At 44.6% G+C, this 19,383-nt stretch overlaps 2 protein-coding genes across 5 annotated transcripts in view; one reads left to right on the top strand and one right to left on the bottom strand.

The window, feature by feature from the left end:
* Positions 1-7,569, top strand: part of LOC121544863 (inositol-tetrakisphosphate 1-kinase-like) — a 73,905-nt gene extending 66,336 nt beyond the window's left edge. For both annotated transcript variants that reach the window (XM_041855079.2, XM_041855078.2), the window contains exons 9-11: positions 1,430-1,497; positions 4,225-4,387; positions 4,953-7,569. In XM_041855079.2, coding sequence (XP_041711013.1) covers positions 1,430-1,497; positions 4,225-4,387; positions 4,953-5,287 — 566 coding nt within the window. In that variant the 3' untranslated portion in view covers positions 5,288-7,569. The remainder of the gene's footprint in view (positions 1-1,429; positions 1,498-4,224; positions 4,388-4,952) is intronic.
* A 520-nt stretch (positions 7,570-8,089) lies between these two features.
* Positions 8,090-19,268, bottom strand: LOC121544861 (serine/threonine-protein kinase PLK4). Of its 3 annotated transcripts, none has more exons than XM_041855072.2 (15): positions 19,028-19,268; positions 18,239-18,577; positions 17,955-18,050; positions 17,418-17,513; positions 16,712-16,826; positions 15,590-16,574; positions 15,394-15,485; positions 14,948-15,267; positions 14,731-14,835; positions 14,516-14,618; positions 14,251-14,400; positions 13,873-14,101; positions 10,722-10,815; positions 10,343-10,590; positions 8,090-8,540 (listed from the first exon to the last, which is right to left on the bottom strand). In XM_041855072.2, exons 2-15 carry the CDS (start codon positions 18,344-18,346, stop codon positions 8,441-8,443), a joined length of 2,841 nt encoding a protein of 946 aa, XP_041711006.2. In that variant the 5' UTR covers positions 18,347-18,577; positions 19,028-19,268; the 3' UTR covers positions 8,090-8,440. The 3 variants fall into 3 exon arrangements, with proteins under 3 accessions (XP_041711006.2, XP_041711007.2, XP_041711008.2); XM_041855073.2 differs by having other exon boundaries at positions 18,239-18,458; XM_041855074.2 differs by lacking the exon at positions 18,239-18,577.
* Between the last annotated feature and the right edge of the window lie 115 nt (positions 19,269-19,383).

Raw genomic sequence — 19,383 nt, 5'->3', positions numbered from 1 at the left:
GACAAGAGGAACATCTATGTGAGAATGCTGTTCATTGACTACAGTTCAGAATTCAACACTATTGTTCCCTCCAAGCTCTAGGCCTGGACACCACCCTCTGCAACTGAATCCTGGACTTCCTGATGGGCAGACCACAGGCTGTGAGGATTGGCAACAACACCTCCTCCACACTGACTCTTAACACAAGGGCCCCCTGGGGTGTGTCCTCAGTCCTCTGCTGTACTCCCTGTTCACCCACGACTGCGTGGCTTTGCATGACACAAACTCCATCAAGTTTGCTAACGACACCCAGGTTATAGGCTTGATAACGAACAACGACGAGTCAACCTATAGGGAGGAGGTAAGTGAACTGGCATTGTGGTGTCATGACAACAAATTCAACTTCAGCAAAACAAAGGAGTTGATTGTTGACTTCAGGAAGTAGAGGGAACATACCCTGATCCACATACACGGGACTGCAGTAGCGTGAGTCACGTTTTTAAGTTCCTTGGCATCCACATCACCAAGGACTTGTCATGGACCAACAACACCACCACTCTTGTCAAGAGGGCGCAACAGCGTCTCTACTTCCTAAAGAGACTGAAGAAATTTGACATGCCGCCCGGGGCCTCTCCAAATACTACCGCTGCACCATCAAGAGCGTCCTGACCGGTTGCATCACGGCCTGGAATTGCTCCAGCGGTTGGTGAAGACGGCCCAGTACATCACTGGGACCGTGCTCCCACCCATCCAGGATATCTACTTGAAACGGTGCCTGAGGAAGGCCAGCAGCATCATCAAGGACCACACACACCCCAACCACGAGCAGTTCTGTCCCTTACCGTCGGGCAGACAGTTTCGGAGCATGAGGTCTGATACCTTGCTGAACACTTGAACTGGACTGACCACCTGATCTGATTCTTTGTACCTTAGCACTCACACATGCACACAGACACACACATACTTTCATGCTATACACTCATCACAACTGCTGCTAAAAGACTCTTATTATATTGCCCAATACGTGTAAATATTGGATTATAAATTGTGCCTTCTTGTATTATACTTATGCTAAAATGTATTATTCTATTCTACTGCCATTTACTTTATGTTCATATTCTTAGCTTTTATTATTTCTAATTGTTGTTGAATTGTCGAAGGAACCTGCAAGTAAGCATTTCGTTAGACGATGTAAACCATGCGTATCCCGTACGACTAATAAAACTTTAATGCCATACTGGTACACCTCATCATTCATTGTTTATGGCTACTCTTGTGCCCCGGTTTCCATCAACCAGTGGACTTTGCTGGACATTTATCGCTCAAATTAGTCTTTGTTACCTCCTAGTGCCAGAGATGAGAGCTGCACATCCATAACAAATAGTTGAGTTGAGGGTGAAGATGACAATATCATGTAATCTGACTAAAGTATGTATTTTCTCCATTACAGACAGAAAAGCAATTTTCTTCAACAGCCACAACGTATCAAAGCCAGAGTCCTCTTCAGACCTGACATCTGTAAGTTCAATACACTAACATGCTTTTATCATATCACCTACAGGGCATTCGGAAAGTATTCAGTCCCCTTGACTTTTTCCACATTTTGTTACGTTACATCCTTATTCTAAAATTGATTAAATCGTTTTTTCCCCTCATCAATCTACACACAACACCCCATAATGACAAAGCAACATACATACGTATTCACACCCTTTACTCAGTACTTTGTTGAAGCACCTTTGGCAGCGATTACAGCCTCGAGTCTTCTTGGGTATGACGCTACAAGCTTGGCACACCCATTCTTCTCTGCAGATCCTCACAAGCTCTGTCAGGTTGGATGGGGAGCGTCGCTGCACAGCTATTTTCAGGTCTCTCCAGAGATGTTTGATCGGGTTCCAGTCCGGGCTCTGGCTGGGCCACTCAAGGACATTCAGAGACTTGTCCCGAAGCCACCCCTGCATTGTCTTGGATGTGTGCTTAGGGTCGTTGTCCTGTTGGAAGATTAACCTTTGCCCCAGTCTGAGGTCCTGGGCGCTCTGGAGCAGGTTTTCATCAAGGATCTCTCTGTACTTTGCTCCGTTCATCTTTCCCTCGATCCTGACTAGTCTTCCAGTCCCTGCCGCTGAAAAACTTCCCCACAGCATGATGCTGCCACCACCATGCTTCACCGAGGGATGGTGCCAGGTTTCCTCCAGACGTGACGCTTGGCATTGAGGCCAAAGAGTTCAATCTTGGTTTCATCAGACCAGAGAATCTTGTTTCTCATGGTCATAGTCCTTTAGGTGCCTTTTTGGTCAACTCCAAGCGGGCTATCATGTGCCTTTTACTGAGGCGTGGCTTCCGTCTGGCCACTCTGAATACTTATGTAAATGTTATATTTCAGTTTTTTTTTTTTTGTACATTTGCAAAACTTTATAAAAAGCAGTTTTCGCTTTGTCATTATGGGGTATTGTGTGTAGATTGATGAAGAAAAAATTTATGTAATCAATTTTAGAATAAGGCTGTAATGTAACCAAATGTGGAAAAGGGGAAGGGGTCGGAATACTTTCCGAATGCACTATATACAGTGGGGAGAACAAGTATTTGATACACTGACGATTTTGCAGGTTTTCCTACTTACAAAGCATGTAGAGGTCTGTAATTTTTATCATAGGTACACTTCAACTGTGAGAGACGGAATCTAAAACAAAAATCCAGAAAATCACATTGTATGATTTTTAAGTAATGAATTTGCATTTTATTGCATGACATAAGTATTTGATACATCAGAAAAGCAGAACTTAATATTTAGTACAGAAACCTTTGTTTGCAATTACAGAGATCATAAGTTTCCTGTAGGTCTTGACCAGGTTTGCACACACTGCAACAGGGATTTTGGCCCACTCCTCCATACAGACCTTCTCCAGATCCTTCAGGTTTCGGGGCTGTCGCTGGGCAATACGGACTTTCAGCTCCCTCCAAATATTTTCTATTGGGTTCAGGTCTGGAGACTGGCTAGGCCACTCCAGGACCTTGAGATGCTTCTTACGGAGCCACTCCTTAGTTGCCCTGGCTGTGTGTTTCGGGTCGTTGTCATGCTGGACGACCCATCTTCAATGCTCTTACTGAGGGAAGGAGGTTGTTGGCCAAGATCTCGTGATACATGGCCCCATCCATCCTCCCCTCAATACGGTGCAGTCGTCCTGTCTCCTTTGCAGAAAAGCATCCCCAAATAATGATGTTTCCACCTCCACGCTTCACGGTTGGGATGGTGTTCTTGGGGTTGTACTCATCCTTCTTCTTCCTCCAAACACGGCGAGTGGAGTTTAGACCAAAAAGCTCTATTTTTGTCTCGTCAGACCACATGATCTTCTCCCATTCCTCCTCTGGATCATCCAGATGGTCATTGGCAAACTTCAGACGGGCCTGGACATGCGCTGGCTTGAGCAGGGGGACCTTGCGTGCGCTGCAGGATTTTAATCCATGACAGCGTAGTGTGTTACTAATGGTTTTCTTTGAGACTGTGGTCCCAGCTCTCTTCAGGTCATTGACCAGGTCCTGCCGTGTAGTTCTGGACTGATCCCTCACCTTCCTCATGATCATTGATGCCCCACGAGGTGAGATCTTGCATGGAGCCCCAGACCGAGGGTGATTGACCGTCATCTTGAACTTCTTCCATTTTCTAATAATTGCGCCAACAGTTGTTGCCTTCTCACCAAGCTGCTTGCCTATTGTCCTGTAGCCCATCCCAGCCTTGTGCAGGTCTACAATTTTATCCCTGATGTCCTTACACAGCTCTCTGGTCTTGGCCATTGTGGAGATGTTGGAGTCTGTTTGATTGAGTGTGTGGACAGGTGTCTTTTATCCAGGTAACGAGTTCAAACAGGTGCAGTTAATACAGGTAATGAATGGAGAACAGGAGGGCTTCTTAAAGAAAAACTAACAGGTCTGTGAGAGCCGGAATTCTTACTGGTTGGTAGGTGATCAAATACTTATGTCATGCAATAAAATGCAAATTAATTACTTAAAAATCATACAATGTGATTTTCTGGATTTCTGGATTTAGATTCCGTCTCTCACAGTTGAAGTGTACCTATGATAAAAATTACAGACCTCTACATGCTTTGTAAGTAGGAAAACCTGCAAAATCGGCAGTGTATCAAATACTTGTTCTCCCCACTGTATCTATGTATTAAGGCAAACCTCAGTGAGTTATTGAATGCCCCTAGTACAGTATACTCTGACTTAGTTTTCTTCCTACCACAGAGGGACAACGTGGAGGGGGTCTCCCAGCCACCCAGTGATGATGTCATCAGAGAGCTGTCCAGGTCCTTGCGACAGGAGCTGGGCGTGTCCTTGTTTGGCATTGACGTCATCATCAACAACCTTACGGGCCAACACGCCGTCATCGATATCAATGCATTCCCTGGTGAGTGGTTTGTTCCTCTGCCGTAGGGAATAGGAGAAGATGTGGGTTTGTGTGTTTATCTGTTAGTCTAAGATGGATGGCCATTTGTACTACCTGTCTAGGCGTATGACTCAGTTTTACAATCTCTACCAGTTAGTAATTTCAAATCTTTGAGAGATTGCTTTTAGGGATCGATATAATCTAGTGGGCTAATTGACATGGTCTTGCTTAGAGACAGAGCTGAGGCATCAGCAGTGTTAAATGAGAATTGAGCACGTTCTGAGGCAAGTCTAGCATGCCTTTCTTTTGACTAGGGCTGTTGTCACTATGGGAACACTGTTCTTGGGTTGCACCCTTTTGCTACCTTTGACGGTTGGAGTGTGAGGAGAATGGTAGTGAGCTAATCACTACTCTCACAAACATTCACCCTCAGTGCCTCAATGACAAAACCTAGGCACTCAAAATACAAAAAAGAAGTCCTTTCACTCATTTACCTGGACTGTTACCATCAGTTTCCCACTGTATTGGAGATGAGATATAAGCATCAGTCAGCCATGTCTCATGGCTCGCCCTCTTCTGTCTCCAGGTTATGAGGGTGTCCCAGAGTTCTTCAACGACCTCCTGACCCACATCACCAGTGTGCTCCAGACTCATGCCCCCGACAGCCCCCCAGCCAGCGAGCAGCCCAAAGGCCTGGAATCCAGCGCTACGGTACCCACAGCCCCCACCCCAACCCCAGCCCCGGGCTCCCCAGGCTGTTGCAGCATGCTGGGGAAGGAGGCCAGCAGCAGCCCCTGGATCGTGGAGGGGGATGGGAACCTGAAGGGCCCCCGCCAGAGACTGGGCTGTAACTCAGCCATGTCCCCCAACTTCCAGCAGCACTGTGTGTCCACAATAGCCACCAAGGCTTCCTCCCAATGACTGCCCTCCTCTTCCACCTTAGCCCCCACCCTGTATTAACCTCCAACAAAAACAGATGATTGTGACAATAATGAATAATAGTCATTATTATGATATTAATTCTAATATCTGTAATCAAAAACCTACTTTTTTTCTATGTAGATATTGATGGTGATTGGGTGTAGATTTTTTTTCTCTGCCTTTTTTGGATTGTTTTGTTTAATAAGACTCACAGTACTGTAATGTGAACTTTTGGGAACTCTGCTTAATTACTGATTTTAGTTTCTCTCTGTGAAATCTCTGTAATCAAGTGGTCCACATGAGATGGTTAGGGGAATGGCCTTGTCTGGCCTTTTGATTACAGCAGTGAAGAAAAAGGCAATTTTAACATCCTATGCTCCAGACACACATACATTTCCTGCATTGAAAGTCACCAGTGATGACTTGTTACCACTCTGTCAAAAAGGGGAGTTAGGGTAGAAGGGATAAAAATGTATTTTATTGTCATATATACCAGATAGGTGCAGTGAAATGTGTTGTAGGGCAAGATTATTGTCTGGGTATTATAACACTCATCCACAGGTTTGGAGCAGCTGCCTGTGCGAAGGGCACGCATATCAACTGACTTAAAGCAGAAGAACCCACTCTATCATTTCCAAAATAACAAGCAATTCATTGGGGTCTTGGTCGACATTAGATAAGATTAAATTGAACGCTGGTTGCTTTACTGTGTGCCATTTAATTGACAATATGCTCTGTGTAGTGCAAGGCTCTTGTCATGTGAATTTCATATTCTTCACAACAGCAGAAACAAAGTAGATTTTAATATCAAGATACAGTACATGTAGCACGAAAGGCTGAAAATACCTGCATAAACCTTTGATCACACCTGATATAATCATTTGTCAGCAGAAAAATAAATATTTGTTCATGTGACCAAGTTTAATATGGAATAATGTTTATAAAGGCTTTTTGAGTGTTTGTCAGATATGGTTGAGGTTTATACAGGTGTTTTATGTGACTACAAACCAGTCCATTTCCTTGCCTCTCATAACTTGATTGGCGTTGCTCCAGCATTGCTGAAAGATGAGGATCACATTCCGTTTGTGTGTGTTTTCAAAAAGTATTCCAGAATTCCAATGCTTTAGTGAAAAATGACTGTTTTATGGAATTGAATCGGCATGGTGAACTCTGTCATTCCTTCTCCCTCCATTACTACTCATTCAAAACTCAATTCAACCTCTGGGCCTCTTTAATACAGTGTTCAATTGGTATTGTGTTCAGAAAACGAACTCTTACTCCACTAATTTCTAATTGAATGATATAGAATATATATATTTAGCCAACTAAATCAACAGAAATTATAATTTTTGTGACCATTAAGTGAATAATGTCTTGATGACAACGCTAAGGATTCTTTATGTTCTCAGTACTTTCAGCCTTATTGACAAGACATCATTTTAAGCAGACTGCTGGCATCTATTAAACAGTGAAACACCATCTAGTCAGCCCGGTGCTCTCTTATATAGCCGGTAACGACAGTCTCCAAACACCCTGTAAGCATCAGCTGCTGTGTCATTTTGAGATGTCACAATATGTTAAAATAAGAGAACATTTTCAAATTTTGCTCCCAATGTTCAGAGAAACTTTTTAAAACTTATTTTGTTAATGTTTTTGTCCTGACATTTACTAAGAGCAATTTATTTTGAGATTCTATGGGGAGGGAAATTATTTTTATATAGTGGAGTGATGATTCGAACAAATAAGGGATTCTTGTCAGACGAGTAGTGAAATGATTGGTTGGCAAATGAAATGATCTTCAGAACTGCAAGACCAAGCTTACAGCTGCCACTGTCTTCACCCTTAGCATCCAGTTGAAGTGCAAGGAAAAGAGTGCAGGGCTGCCAACTCGATGTTAAATAATAGGGTGTTTTAAGCACTGCTTAATCCTGGAGGAGCAAGCATCAGCATATAGAATAAGTAGGCTGGCACACTGAATTGACACGTTAATCAGAGGTTACTTAGCCCCAATAGCCTGGTGACAGTGACTGACCGTCTAAACAGTGTAGCCATTCCACCTGCAGCCCTCCAGGACAAGAGTTGAGTAGCAGTGCTCCTAAAGCCTTTCCTATTGAAGGACACATCCTCATCCCTGTGTGGGTGAACAGTGACCAAGGAGATAATGTCTTAACCAAGCCATGCCCAGTATGTTGTGGAAACACTTACATCTCTACATCACTATAGTGTGTTCTTCATTGTGCTTCTAAATGGGAAATAAATATTAACCCTACTTACTACCTTGATCATTTCTCCAACCCTGACAGTCATTGTGCTCTCCGCTTCCACCTGAATGTTATATATAGTAACGTTATGTATATAGTATATAATACACATATGCATACATGTTTTGTAAAAGTTCTCTAAAGAAACAAATCTCATCCACAATGTGACTTTTTTATTAAATGGCTAAACCAACTTAGCAAAAAATAAATCTGAAAAATAAAAACTAAGTTGAGTGATTTCTAAAAACCTTGTGGGATGAAAATTGCTATTACTATTCTAGTGCTTTAGTCCAGAAAAACAGATCATAGATGACTATTCTTGGAAAAAGTTAAAATAATTCCCAAAAGTTGTGTATTGGGTTTCTCACGATAGGTCTCATGCTCATGTATCTGTCCTGTATATTGATACCATACACCAGTGAAGTATGCAAACAACCATTCATCCTTGAAATGTTAACGTTTTTGCTGTAAACATTTACTTTTACCCATTTATGCTGTTGCGAAAGTGAGATGAAGAACAAAAGACCCCTGAACACCAAAGTGTGACTGAACTCTACCCAGCCTGCAGATGTTTATTGCTTCAGCTTTTATGCATCTGACATTTCATGGAGATTATGGTTCGACAACTGACAATGTAGAAAATTACAAAAGACAAGTTCACACGCACATACAAACTATTTCAACACAAGATGCTGTACAACATGGGTATTTTATAAAATATATATTCATAATTTGTCATCTGTACATAGAAAAGAAACATATTTACAAGCACACTTGAGAGGCATGTATGTCACAGTATAAAGCCTATGAAAGTGTCTCCTCCCTGCAACATCATTGGTGCACTGGGACGTGTCAATGTAACAGCAAGGGGGCGATGCTGCTGAGGTTTGATTCAGCGGCGTACTGCTGGACTGGCCAACAGGCCCAGGATGGTGGAGAGACAGTGCAGCTTCTCCTTCACAAGCTCTGGCAACTTCTCATTCTCCTTGTACCTGGAACAACACAAGCAGGAACATGTCAGCAAAAAGAGTTCGACAACTACTATTCCTCAAATACAGAAAAACACAAAACCATATTTTACATCAGAAAATTAACAAAAGATGGACATTGACATAGCACTATGAAACAGTGGTGAAGCCATGTGTCAGTTATTGTATTTGTTATATACAGTGGGGGAAAAAAGTATTTAGTCTGCCACCAATTGTGCAAGTTCTCCCACTTAAAAAGATGAGAGAGGCCTGTAATTTTCATCATAGGTACACGTCAACTATGACAGACAAATTGAGAAGAAAAATCCTGAAAATCACATTGTAGGATTTTTAATGAATTTATTTGCAAATTATGGTGGAAAATAAGTATTTGGTCACCTACAAACAAGAAAGATTTCTGGCTCTCACAGACCTGTAACATTCTTTAAGAGGCTCCTCTGTCCTCCACTCTTTACCTGTATTAATAGCACCTGTTTGAACTTGTTATCAGTATAAAAGACACCTGTCCACAACCTCAAACAGTCACACTCCAAACTCCACTATGGCCAAGACCAAAGAGCTGTCAAAGGACACCAGAAACAAAATTGTAGACCTGCACCAGGCTGGGAAGACTGAATCTACAATAGCTAAGCAACTTGGTTTGAAGAAATCAACTGGGAGCAATTATTAGGAAATGGAAGACATACGGAAGACCACTGATAATCTCCCTCGATCTGGGGCTCCACGCAAGATCTCACCCCGTGGGGTCAAAATGATCACAAGAACGGTGAGCAAAAATCCCAGAACCACACGGGGGGACCTAGTGAATGACCTGCAGAGAGCTGGGACCAAAGTAACAAAGCCTACCATCAGTAACACACTACGCCGCCAGGGACTCAAATCCTGCAGTGCTAGACGTGTCCCCCTGCTTAAGCCAGTACATGTCCAGGCCCGTCTGAAGTTTGCTAGAGTGCATTTGGATGATCCAGAAGAGGATTGGGAGAAGCGTCTTATGGTCAGATGAAACCAAAATAGAACTTTTTGGTAAAAACTCAACTCGTCGTGTTTGGAGGACAAAGAATGCTGAGTTGCATCCAAAGAACAGCATACCTACTGTGAAGCATGGGGGTGGAAACATCATGCTTTGGGGCTGTTTTTCTGCAAAGGGACCAGGACGACTGATCCGTGTAAAAGGAAAGAATGAATGGGGCCATGTATCGTGAGATTTTGAGTGAAAACCTCCTTCCATCAGCAAGGGCATTGAAGATGAAACGTTGCTGGGTCTTTCAGCATGACAATGATCCCAAACACACCTCCCCGGGCAACGAAGGAGTGGCTTCGTAAGAAGCATTTCAAGGTCCTGGAGTGGCCTAGCCAGTCTCCAGATCTCAACCCCATAGAAAATCTTTGGAGGGAGTTGAAAGTCTGTGTTGCCCAGCGACAGCCCCAAAACATCACTGCTCTAGAGGAGATCTGCATGGAGGAATGGGCCAAAATACCAGCAACAGTGTGTGAAAACCTTGTGAAGACTTACAGAAAACGTTTGACCTGTGTCATTGCCAACAAAGGGTATATAACAAAGTATTGAGAAACGTTTGTTATTGACCAAATACTTATTTTCCACCATAATTTGCAAATAAATTCATAAAAAATCCTACAATGTGATTTTCTGAAAAAAAATTCTCATTTTGTCTGTCATAGTTGACGTGTACCTATGATGAAAATCACAGGCCTCTCTCATCTTTTTAAGTGGGAGAACTTGCACAATTGGTGGCTGACTAAATACTTTTTTTCTCCACTGTAGGTGCTGTGTAAGTGTTCAGTACCTGGTGGTCCGTCCCTCTGGGGACGTGTAGATAATACAGGAGACCCCTGCCTGCACCACTAGCTGGGAACCATCGTTGAACTGCACCCACACCTCTCCACTGGTCAGCTGTGAGGCCCAACCAATATTTGGCACAAAGACAGACTTGAGCACTTTTCCTGCGTTGGGCGTGTGGTCCTGTTTGACCAACAGCGGAGAGCAGTTTTTGTTCACACTGGCCGAGGTGATGTCAGACTCTTCATAGATCATCTGATTAGAGAAGATAAATAAAATAAAGTTTAAAAAACAATAACACCAGAAATATCTTACAATTCCTCCATAGAAATGGATGGACTAAATAGCTTAGATCATACAATGTGACATGCGTGGGAGAAACTCACAGAGGGAGTGAAGCATGGGGGCTGGGGCGGTGATGCCACATCAGCAGTGGCAGGCTGGGACGAGGGGCAGGAGGAGTCTGGGTTGGCAGGTCTCCTGGGAGGGACAAACAGAGCAGCAAGATTAGTGACACAAGGACTGGGACACTGGATATCTCAACACACCGTTTGGAGGCAAAGTATGACTGACTGACTGACACACACGACCAAAACTATTTGGACACCTGCTCGTCGAACATCTCATTCCAAAATCATGGGCATTAATATGGAGTTGGTCCCCCCTTTGCAGCTATAACAGCCTGCACTTCTGGGAAGGCTTTCCACTAGATGTCATTGTATGCTGTAGCATTAAGATTTCCCTTCACTGGAACTAAGAGGCCTAGCCCGAACTATTAAGAACAGCCCCAGACCATCATTACCAGCTTTACACCACTCCAGCCGACACTTGACATTGCGCATGGTGATCTTAGGCTTGTGTGTGGCTGCTCGGCCATGGAAACCCATTTCATGAAGCTCCCGACGAACAGTTCTTGTGCTGATGTTCCTTCCAGAGGCAGTTTGAAACTCGGTAGTGAGTGTTGCAACAGAGTACAGACAATTTTTACACGCTGCCTGCATCAGCACTTGGCAGTCCCGTTCTGTGAGCTTGTGTGGCCTACCACTTCACGGCTGAGCCGTTGTTGCTCCTAGACGTTTCCACTTCATAATAACAGCACTTACAGTTGACCGGGGCAGCTCTAGCAGGGCAGAAACTTGTTGGAAAGGTAGCATCCTATGACGGTGCCACGTTGAAAGTCACTGAGCTCTTAAGTAAGGCCATTCCACTGCCAATGTTTGTCTATGGAGATTGCATGGCTGTGTGCTCGATTTTATACACCTGTCAGCAACTGGTGTGGCTGAAATAGCCGAATCCACTCATTTGAAGGGGTGTCCACATACTTTTGTGTGTGTGTGTGTGTGTGTGTGTGTGTGTGTGTGTGTGTATATATATATAAATAAAAGTATACAAAATAACAGCCTCAGTTAGTCGGGGCATGGACTCTACAAGGCATCGAAAGCGTTCCACAGGGATGCTGGCCCATGTTGACTCCAATGCTTCCCACAGTTGTGTCAAGTTGGCTGGATGCGTTTTGGGTGGTGAACCATTCTTGATACACCCAGGAATCTGTTGAGCGTGAAAAACCCAGCAGCATTGCAGTTCTTGACACACTCAAACCGGTGTGCCTGGCTCCTACTATCATACCCTGTTCAAAGGCACGTCAATCTTTTGTCTTGCCCATTCACCCTCTGAATGGCACACATAGACAATCCATCTCTCAATTGTCTCAAGGCTTAAATATCCTTCTTTAACCTGTCTCCTCCCCTTCATCTACACTGATTGAAGTGGATTTAACAGGTGACATCAATAAGGGATCATAGCTTTCACCTGGTCAGTCTGTCGTGGAAAGAGCAGGTGTTCCTAATGTTTTGCTCACTCAGTCGTGGTCAAAAGTTTTGAGAATGACACAAATCCTAATTTTCACAAAGTCTGCTGCCTCAGTTTTTATGATGGCAATTTGCATATACTCCAGAATGTTATGAAGAGTGATCAGATTAATTGCAATTAATTGCAAAGTCCCTCTTTGCCATGAAAATGAACTTAATCCCAAAAAAACATTTCCACTCCATTTCAGCCCTGCCACAAAAGGACCAGCTGACATCTTGTCAGTGATTCTCTCGTTAACACAGGTGAGAGTGTTGACGAGGACCAGGCTGGAGATCACTCTGTCATGCTGATTGAGTTAGAATATCAGACTGGAAGCTTTAAAAGGAGGGTGGTGCTTGAAATCATTGTTCTTCCTCTGTTAACCATGGTTACCTGCAAGGAAACGCGTGCCGTCATCATTGCTTTGCACAAAAAGGGCTTCACAGGGAAGGATATTGCTGCTAGTAAGATTGCACCTAAATCAACCATTTATCGGATCATCAAGAACTTCAAGGAGAGAGGTTCAATTGTTGTGAAGAAGGCTTCGGGGCGCCCAAGAAAGTCCAGCAAGCGCCAGGACCGTCTCCTAAAGTTGATTCAGCTGCGGGATCGGGGCACAACCAGTGCAGAGCTTGCTCAGGAATGGCAGCAGGCAGGTGTGAGTGCATCTGCACGCACAGTGAGGCGAAGACTTTTAGAGGATGGCCTGGTGTCAAGAAGGAAAAACATCAGGGACAGACTGATATTCTGCAAAAGGTACAGGGATTGGACTGCTGAGGACTGGGGTAAAGTCATTTTCTCTGATGAATCCCATTTCCGATTGTTTGGGGCATCCGGAAAAAAGCTTGTCCGGAGAAGACAATGTGAGCGCTACCATCAGTCCTGTGTCATGCCAACAGTAAAGCATCCTGAGACCATTCATGTGTGGGGTTGCTTCTCAGCCAAGGGAGTGGGCTCACTCACAATTTTGCCTAAGAACAAAGCCATGAATAAAGAATGGTACCAACACATCCTCCGAGAGCAACTTCTCAGTTTGGTGACGAACAATGCCTTTTCCAGCATGATGGAGCACCTTGCCATAAGGCAAAAGTGATAACTAAGTGGCTCGGGGAACAAAACATCGACATTTTGGGTCCATGGCCAGGAAACTCCCCAGACCTTAATCCCATTGAGAACTTGTGGTCGATCCTCAAGAGGCAGGTGGACAAACAAAAACCCACAAATTCTGACAAACTCCAAGCATTGATTATGCAAGAATGGGCTGCCATCAGTCAGGATGTGGCCCAGAAGTTAATTGACACCATGCCAGGGCGGATTGCAGAGGTCTTGAAAAAGAAGGGTCAACACTGCAAATATTGACTCTTTACATAAAGCAAATATTGACTCTTTACATAAACGTAATGTAATTGCCAATAAAAGCCTTTGACACTTATGGAATGCTTGTAATTATACTTCAGTATACCATAGTAACATCTGACAAAAATATCTGAAAACACTGAAGCAGCAAACTTTGTGAAGACCAATACTTGTGTCATTCTCAAAACTTTTGACCACGACTGTATATAACTGAAATAGTAACTCTCAGCATTCTGCAACATGGTGCAAGATGGTACTTTATTTAAGTGCTTCCAAACATTACAATTTACAGCATTAATGCTGACAACAGACAGTCATGGCTCTCTCTCTCACCTGCCAATGGTGATGGGGAAGAAGGGAGTGCTCTTGGCACTGTGCTGCTCTTCTGCAGTGATTGCCACCTCTAGAGACAGACACATGCTGTGGCCCTCGTCAGACAGCTCCACATACAGCCTGCTCTCTGGGCTGAGGCCACTGAGACCCACCTCCCCCTTCACTGTGTACGACTTCCCACTCTTCTCCACCACCCGGACCAGCTCCGACGTCTTGTGGGTCTTTGCTCCTGTCACAGTACAGAGGGGAACAACAGGTCAGGATGATTTAGTTTAACAGTGTGCAACAATAACGTTTCAATATCAGAGAAGGACAATAGACCTTATCCTTCAAGTTCATTATGTTTCATATAACTGATGCTTTCTAAATGGTCCTTACCATCGTAGAAGCACACCTCCAGGTCTGCATTGGGGGAGTTCTCCATCAGCATACACTTAGCATACTTTGTGTAGAGGGTGACTTTTGGAGTCTTGGATTTCACCAGCAGCACAAACTTGGAGGCATACTGGTATTTCTTCCAGTACTTCTCTATTGAAGATAAACAGAGGACAGTGGTTAGTTGAAATCAGATTTCCAACATATTTATAAAATTATGGTTTTTAATCATGTCACTGAGACTTCACTGTCTGGTATTGAGGTGTACCTGGTAGGTCCTCATAGCTGCAGATCAGGATGTCCTCAGGAGGAGCAGGGGGACGATCTAGCACAGGAAACCCCTTCCCCTCATTGGGCTGGTAAATAGTGACCTACAGGAGCATGGTCAAAGGTTGGAATTAGTGTTTTGCCATTATTTTACTGACAGAGACCATGATACATCCTCTCTGAAGGTTATGAAGTGTTGTTATTCCTGAAACCCACCATCGAACCATCACAGGATATCCTAAGGACCTCTTTGACCCTCTCCTGGAGGCCCTGACCCTTGAGCAGCTCCATACACACCTCTCCTGTATCCAGAATGCTCACCTGGGGAGGAGACAGAAACCGCAGCTGTAGAGCAGGCAGGCATAGCCCTGTCATTGAAAGCAGATCAGTTGAATAGACACATGGGGATAACTAGGGGCTTTGTCTGTCTTACCACAGCGTTTTTAGTCTTCTGTCTGATGGGTTTTAGTCTGGAGGCACACAGGGGAGGGAGCACATTTCTCAGAGACTTCTTTTCTATACTTGGTTTGGGTTTGGACAGACTCTGCAGCTCTCCCCCATGTACTCGTTGCCCATTCTCCCAGTAGGACTCAATGTTTGAGGGGTGGTGCTGGTTGTGGTTGCGGTGAGAACTGGTCCCTCTGCCTGCTGGTTTGTCACTCCAGTAGTTGTGTACACCTAGAGGCTCCCTGCTGCTATGGAAACTGCCACTGCTGCTGTGAGAGCTGACATCCATGGGCCTCGGAAACGGGCCTGGGGAGGCAGGGGGAACAAACACTGTCAAGCTCATGTATGAAAATCTTTATTTTAGAGCTTTTAAATCTTTACATTGGGATGTAAGATTAAGATACAGCAAAGAAAAGAGTAGGTGTAATATACCTTCTTTACTGAACCAATTCTGTACACCTTCTGACTCTTGTAACTGCAGGTTTAGTGGACGTGGTGGTTGTGTGGAATATGAACATCCTGAGCTGAGGACATAGAGAACATACATGCATCAGTTAGTCAGACAGACACAGCCATCTTAATATAAATCACATTCTATTCATTACATCACACTGGTGTCACATCTTACCTGGCTGTCTGTTTGACAGGCGGCGATGGGAGCCTTCCATGTTCTGCGAAGGGTTGTGGAGTGTCCTTGTAGCTGGAGGACATGGGAAAGGCCAGTCTCCCCGACCCAGTCAGCATCTCCTCAGAGTGGCACCTCTCCAGCTCTGCCTGCCCCATCCCCTGGGCTGGAGTGGCAGAGGAGCTAGACCGGTCTGAGGAGTGAGCCCTCCGTAGGTACCTAGAGTGGGGTCGTCCACTCTTCCCACCCGGAGCAGCTCTGCTCCTGCCTACTCTCTCTGAGTGCTGCTGCTGCCACTGCTCAACCCCCTCAAAGCAGGCGCTGCTGGGCGGCCTGGGCAGTGTGGGGATAGGCATCATGCGGTTGGGCAAGGCAGGTCCTATCATGTGCCTCGCTCTCTTCTGGAGATGGCTGCTGTTGCTGCCGGAAGTGGATGAGGTGCAGGCTGTGGAGATGGTGGCAATGCCGCTGTCCATGGAGCCTGGCTCCCCCAGGCTCAGCTCCTTGGTCCTGGCCAGCAGGCTTTGGGTCATGAACGGGTGCTCCAGCACGGCAGACAGGCTGGGCCGTTGCGCAGGGTCCTTCCTCAGCAGCTGGCGGATCAGGTCCTGGGCCTCCTGGGACACGTGGCTGGGCATGTCATACTCCCCCAGGACCACCTTGTTGAGGGTGTGCTTCACCGTGTCTGTGTCAAACGGGGGCCGGCCCATCAGGAAGGCATAGAACATGCAGCCCAGAGACCAGACATCAGACTCCAGGCCGTGGGCACTGTGGGTGGCCACCTCTGGGGAGATGTAGTTGGGTGTGCCACACATGGTGAAGTGCTTCTCGCTGGGGAGCTTCAGCTGGGTGGCCAGACCAAAGTCAGCTATTTTAAGGTTCATATTGCCCGACAGCAGCAGGTTGGACAAGGTCAGGTCCCGATGCATGATGCCATGTGTGTGCAAGTACAGCATACCTTTCACTATTTGATGCATGAAGTGCCTTGCTGTAACGTGAAAAAACAACAAATGAAAACTGTTCTAAAAGGAAACGAGGACAAGTGTCAATACATGTTATCGTAGCTTTCATATCATGTTAAGAGATGTATCACTGACTCACTCTCAGGTAAAAAATGTGACTCACCTTCATCCTCTGAGAAGGGCATCTTCCTATCTTTCAGGTATCGACTCATCTCTCCATTATGGCACATCTCCAACACCAAGTACACATAATTACTGTCTTCAAAGTAGTTGTACAGCTGCAAAGGAGTAAAATGACAGGCCAAAATGTTATGTCAGGGTTCAGGGTTCTCCCCAAAGAATGTAAAGAGTGGCACTGCACCACCTTGTGGACTGGCTGCGCCACTATGTACATTTTTACATTGACATTTTAGTCATTTAGCAGACACTCTTATCCAGAGCGACTTATCCGGAGCAATTAGGGTTAAGTGCCTTGCTTAAGGGCACAGACAGATTTTTCACCTAGTCGGCTCTGGGATTAGAACCAGCGACCTTTCGGTTACTGGCACAACGCTCTTACCCACTAAGCTACCTGCCGCCCTAAAAATATGTTTTATAATTTAAGGCCCCAAACGCTAATATTCTAGCCAGTTTTGCTCTAGATTGCAGGAAATGGCAGTGTTCAAAAAAGCCAAACTGTCTGAGTGTAAAGAGGGGCACTACACCCCACCTGTACTCAGCAGCACCATATTGTTAAAAAATCATTGGGAGAACCCTGGGGTTAAATGCAGTCATGTAAATAAGTCCTTATTAAAGTAGCGCCAATTTCAGCACTACAATGATCACATATGCCATAACAGGCCCAACATAACAGGTTCAACCATGCTTACCTCTAGTATTGACGGATGCTTCAATCGACACTGAATCTCCACTTCGTTACTCACACGCTGGACCATACCAGATTTGTGCATGGCTTTTTTGTCAATCTGTACAGAGAGGGGAATAATAGAGATAATTATACAGTGCATGTGAGCGTTAAAATACACTGCTTTAGTCTTGTGGCTAACAGCGATCGATCTTCCACAAAGAAACGATGAGAGCTATCCAGAGACAGAACAGACTGTCTAGACTCCCAACAGTCCACAGAGGACTTATGGGAGGGGGGCTTAGGGAAAATACAAGGCTCTGCTAAACACACCACCTGGTAGTGAGAGGGTGATGATGATAAGTGGGTGAGTCTTCACTGTGTAGGCTATGTCAACATTTCTACACTTGTGATTTGTCTGCTTGCACTTGACAATAAACACTTTGTAGTGATGAGCTCTTACTCTATGGTATTAATGTCTGTGTTTGTGGTTACCTGGGGAGCAACACCATAAAAAAACTGGGATGCAGACTGTATAGCAACTTAGAAAAATAGTTCTTACCATTTTGATCGCCACCTCCAAGCCAGTGTTCACTGACTTTGCCCGGTAAACACATGCAAAGGAGCCCTTACCAAGGAGGGTGAGAACTTTGAAGTCCTGATTAAGAGAATTAACAAATGTTTTCACAAAATGCAATACAGAATTCCAAAGTCAATAAGCTAATATTTACATTACAACACATATGGCTAGAATATGTCCTATAGCTAGGCCTACATCCTAAAAATATGTCCTAGATGTGCCTGTCAGCTGTTCTTTTTTTATATACAGGATGACTGATGTGATACCTCAATCTGTAGCTCCCCAGCTGTAGATAAGATTCTCTCCTCATCTTCACTGACTTTGCATTTAGTTGTCAGGTTTCGAAAGAAATAATGAATAACTTTGTCGAACATCTTCCCTCTGACATGTATGATGTAGGTGGCTAGACAGCCAGTGAGTAGTACACCACTACAACAACTGTACCAGGCATTTGGTCGTCAGGGTAGCTACAGACTGGCTACCCAACTGTCAGAAACAAAACATCAGACAAACGTAGCACCCGTCTCTGCCATATGGCCAACCAAAACCTTGAATTATCCCGGCTCTCTTCCCGCTAATGAAGCAGGCGCTGTCTTCCCAGTCACCTGGCAACAATAAACAGGTGCGGTAAGTCGCGGGGGGAGAGGGGGCGTGTGGAGGCTGGCTCATAATGTGGCTGGAACGGAGTAAATGGAATGGTCGTTCCACCTATTCCGCTCCAGCCATTCCCACGAGCTTGTCCTCCCCAATTAAGGTGCCACCAACCACCTGTGGGGGCACGTCTCAAGAGTCAACAACAACTCTGCTGCGGCAATGCTAGTTTTAGCATTAGCTAACGTCGTTAGCTACAGTAACGTTACTCGTCTGCATTGCCTACTACGAATTGTGCAAAGTGGGTAACGTTTGTAGACAACTACAGTAGCTATGTTAGTTTGCTATTTAGCTAACTAAACATCGTTGGAGTAGCTAGTTCTTGCAACTTCAGCGACCTAAAATAATTTTGGCTAAGTTAGCTAGCTACAGTAGTACAGTATAACGTTAAGTCGACAACTCACCTCGATTTTATTACCGATTGAAACACTCATCTTGCTTCTCATGTCTTCCCAATCGATACAAAAGTATTATTCAACACATGTTCAACCAGGTTAACTTATCAGCGGCCGTAAACGACCTTTGATAAAACAAATGAATGTTGGTGTTTTATTCCACTCCAAATCTTTTGCATTTCTTCCATTTTGAAAATATCCGCCCGTTACACTCGTGGTCACGTGACTATATACGTCATATGGCAACAAGCAAAAGTAGCCACAATCACGTTGAAGGCTGCTCGAGCTAAAGGAGCCTAATCAGGAACAAAAAGCACTAGATGCCCTGAATAAAATAACATCCTCTTTATGTGAAAACAACTTTC

Source organism: Coregonus clupeaformis, chromosome 29, assembly GCF_020615455.1.
Source record: "Coregonus clupeaformis isolate EN_2021a chromosome 29, ASM2061545v1, whole genome shotgun sequence".
In the NCBI taxonomy this organism is placed as follows: domain Eukaryota; kingdom Metazoa; phylum Chordata; class Actinopteri; order Salmoniformes; family Salmonidae; genus Coregonus; species Coregonus clupeaformis.
Note: the sequence above shows the minus strand (reverse complement) of the source record. Positions and strands in the feature narration are given on the sequence as shown.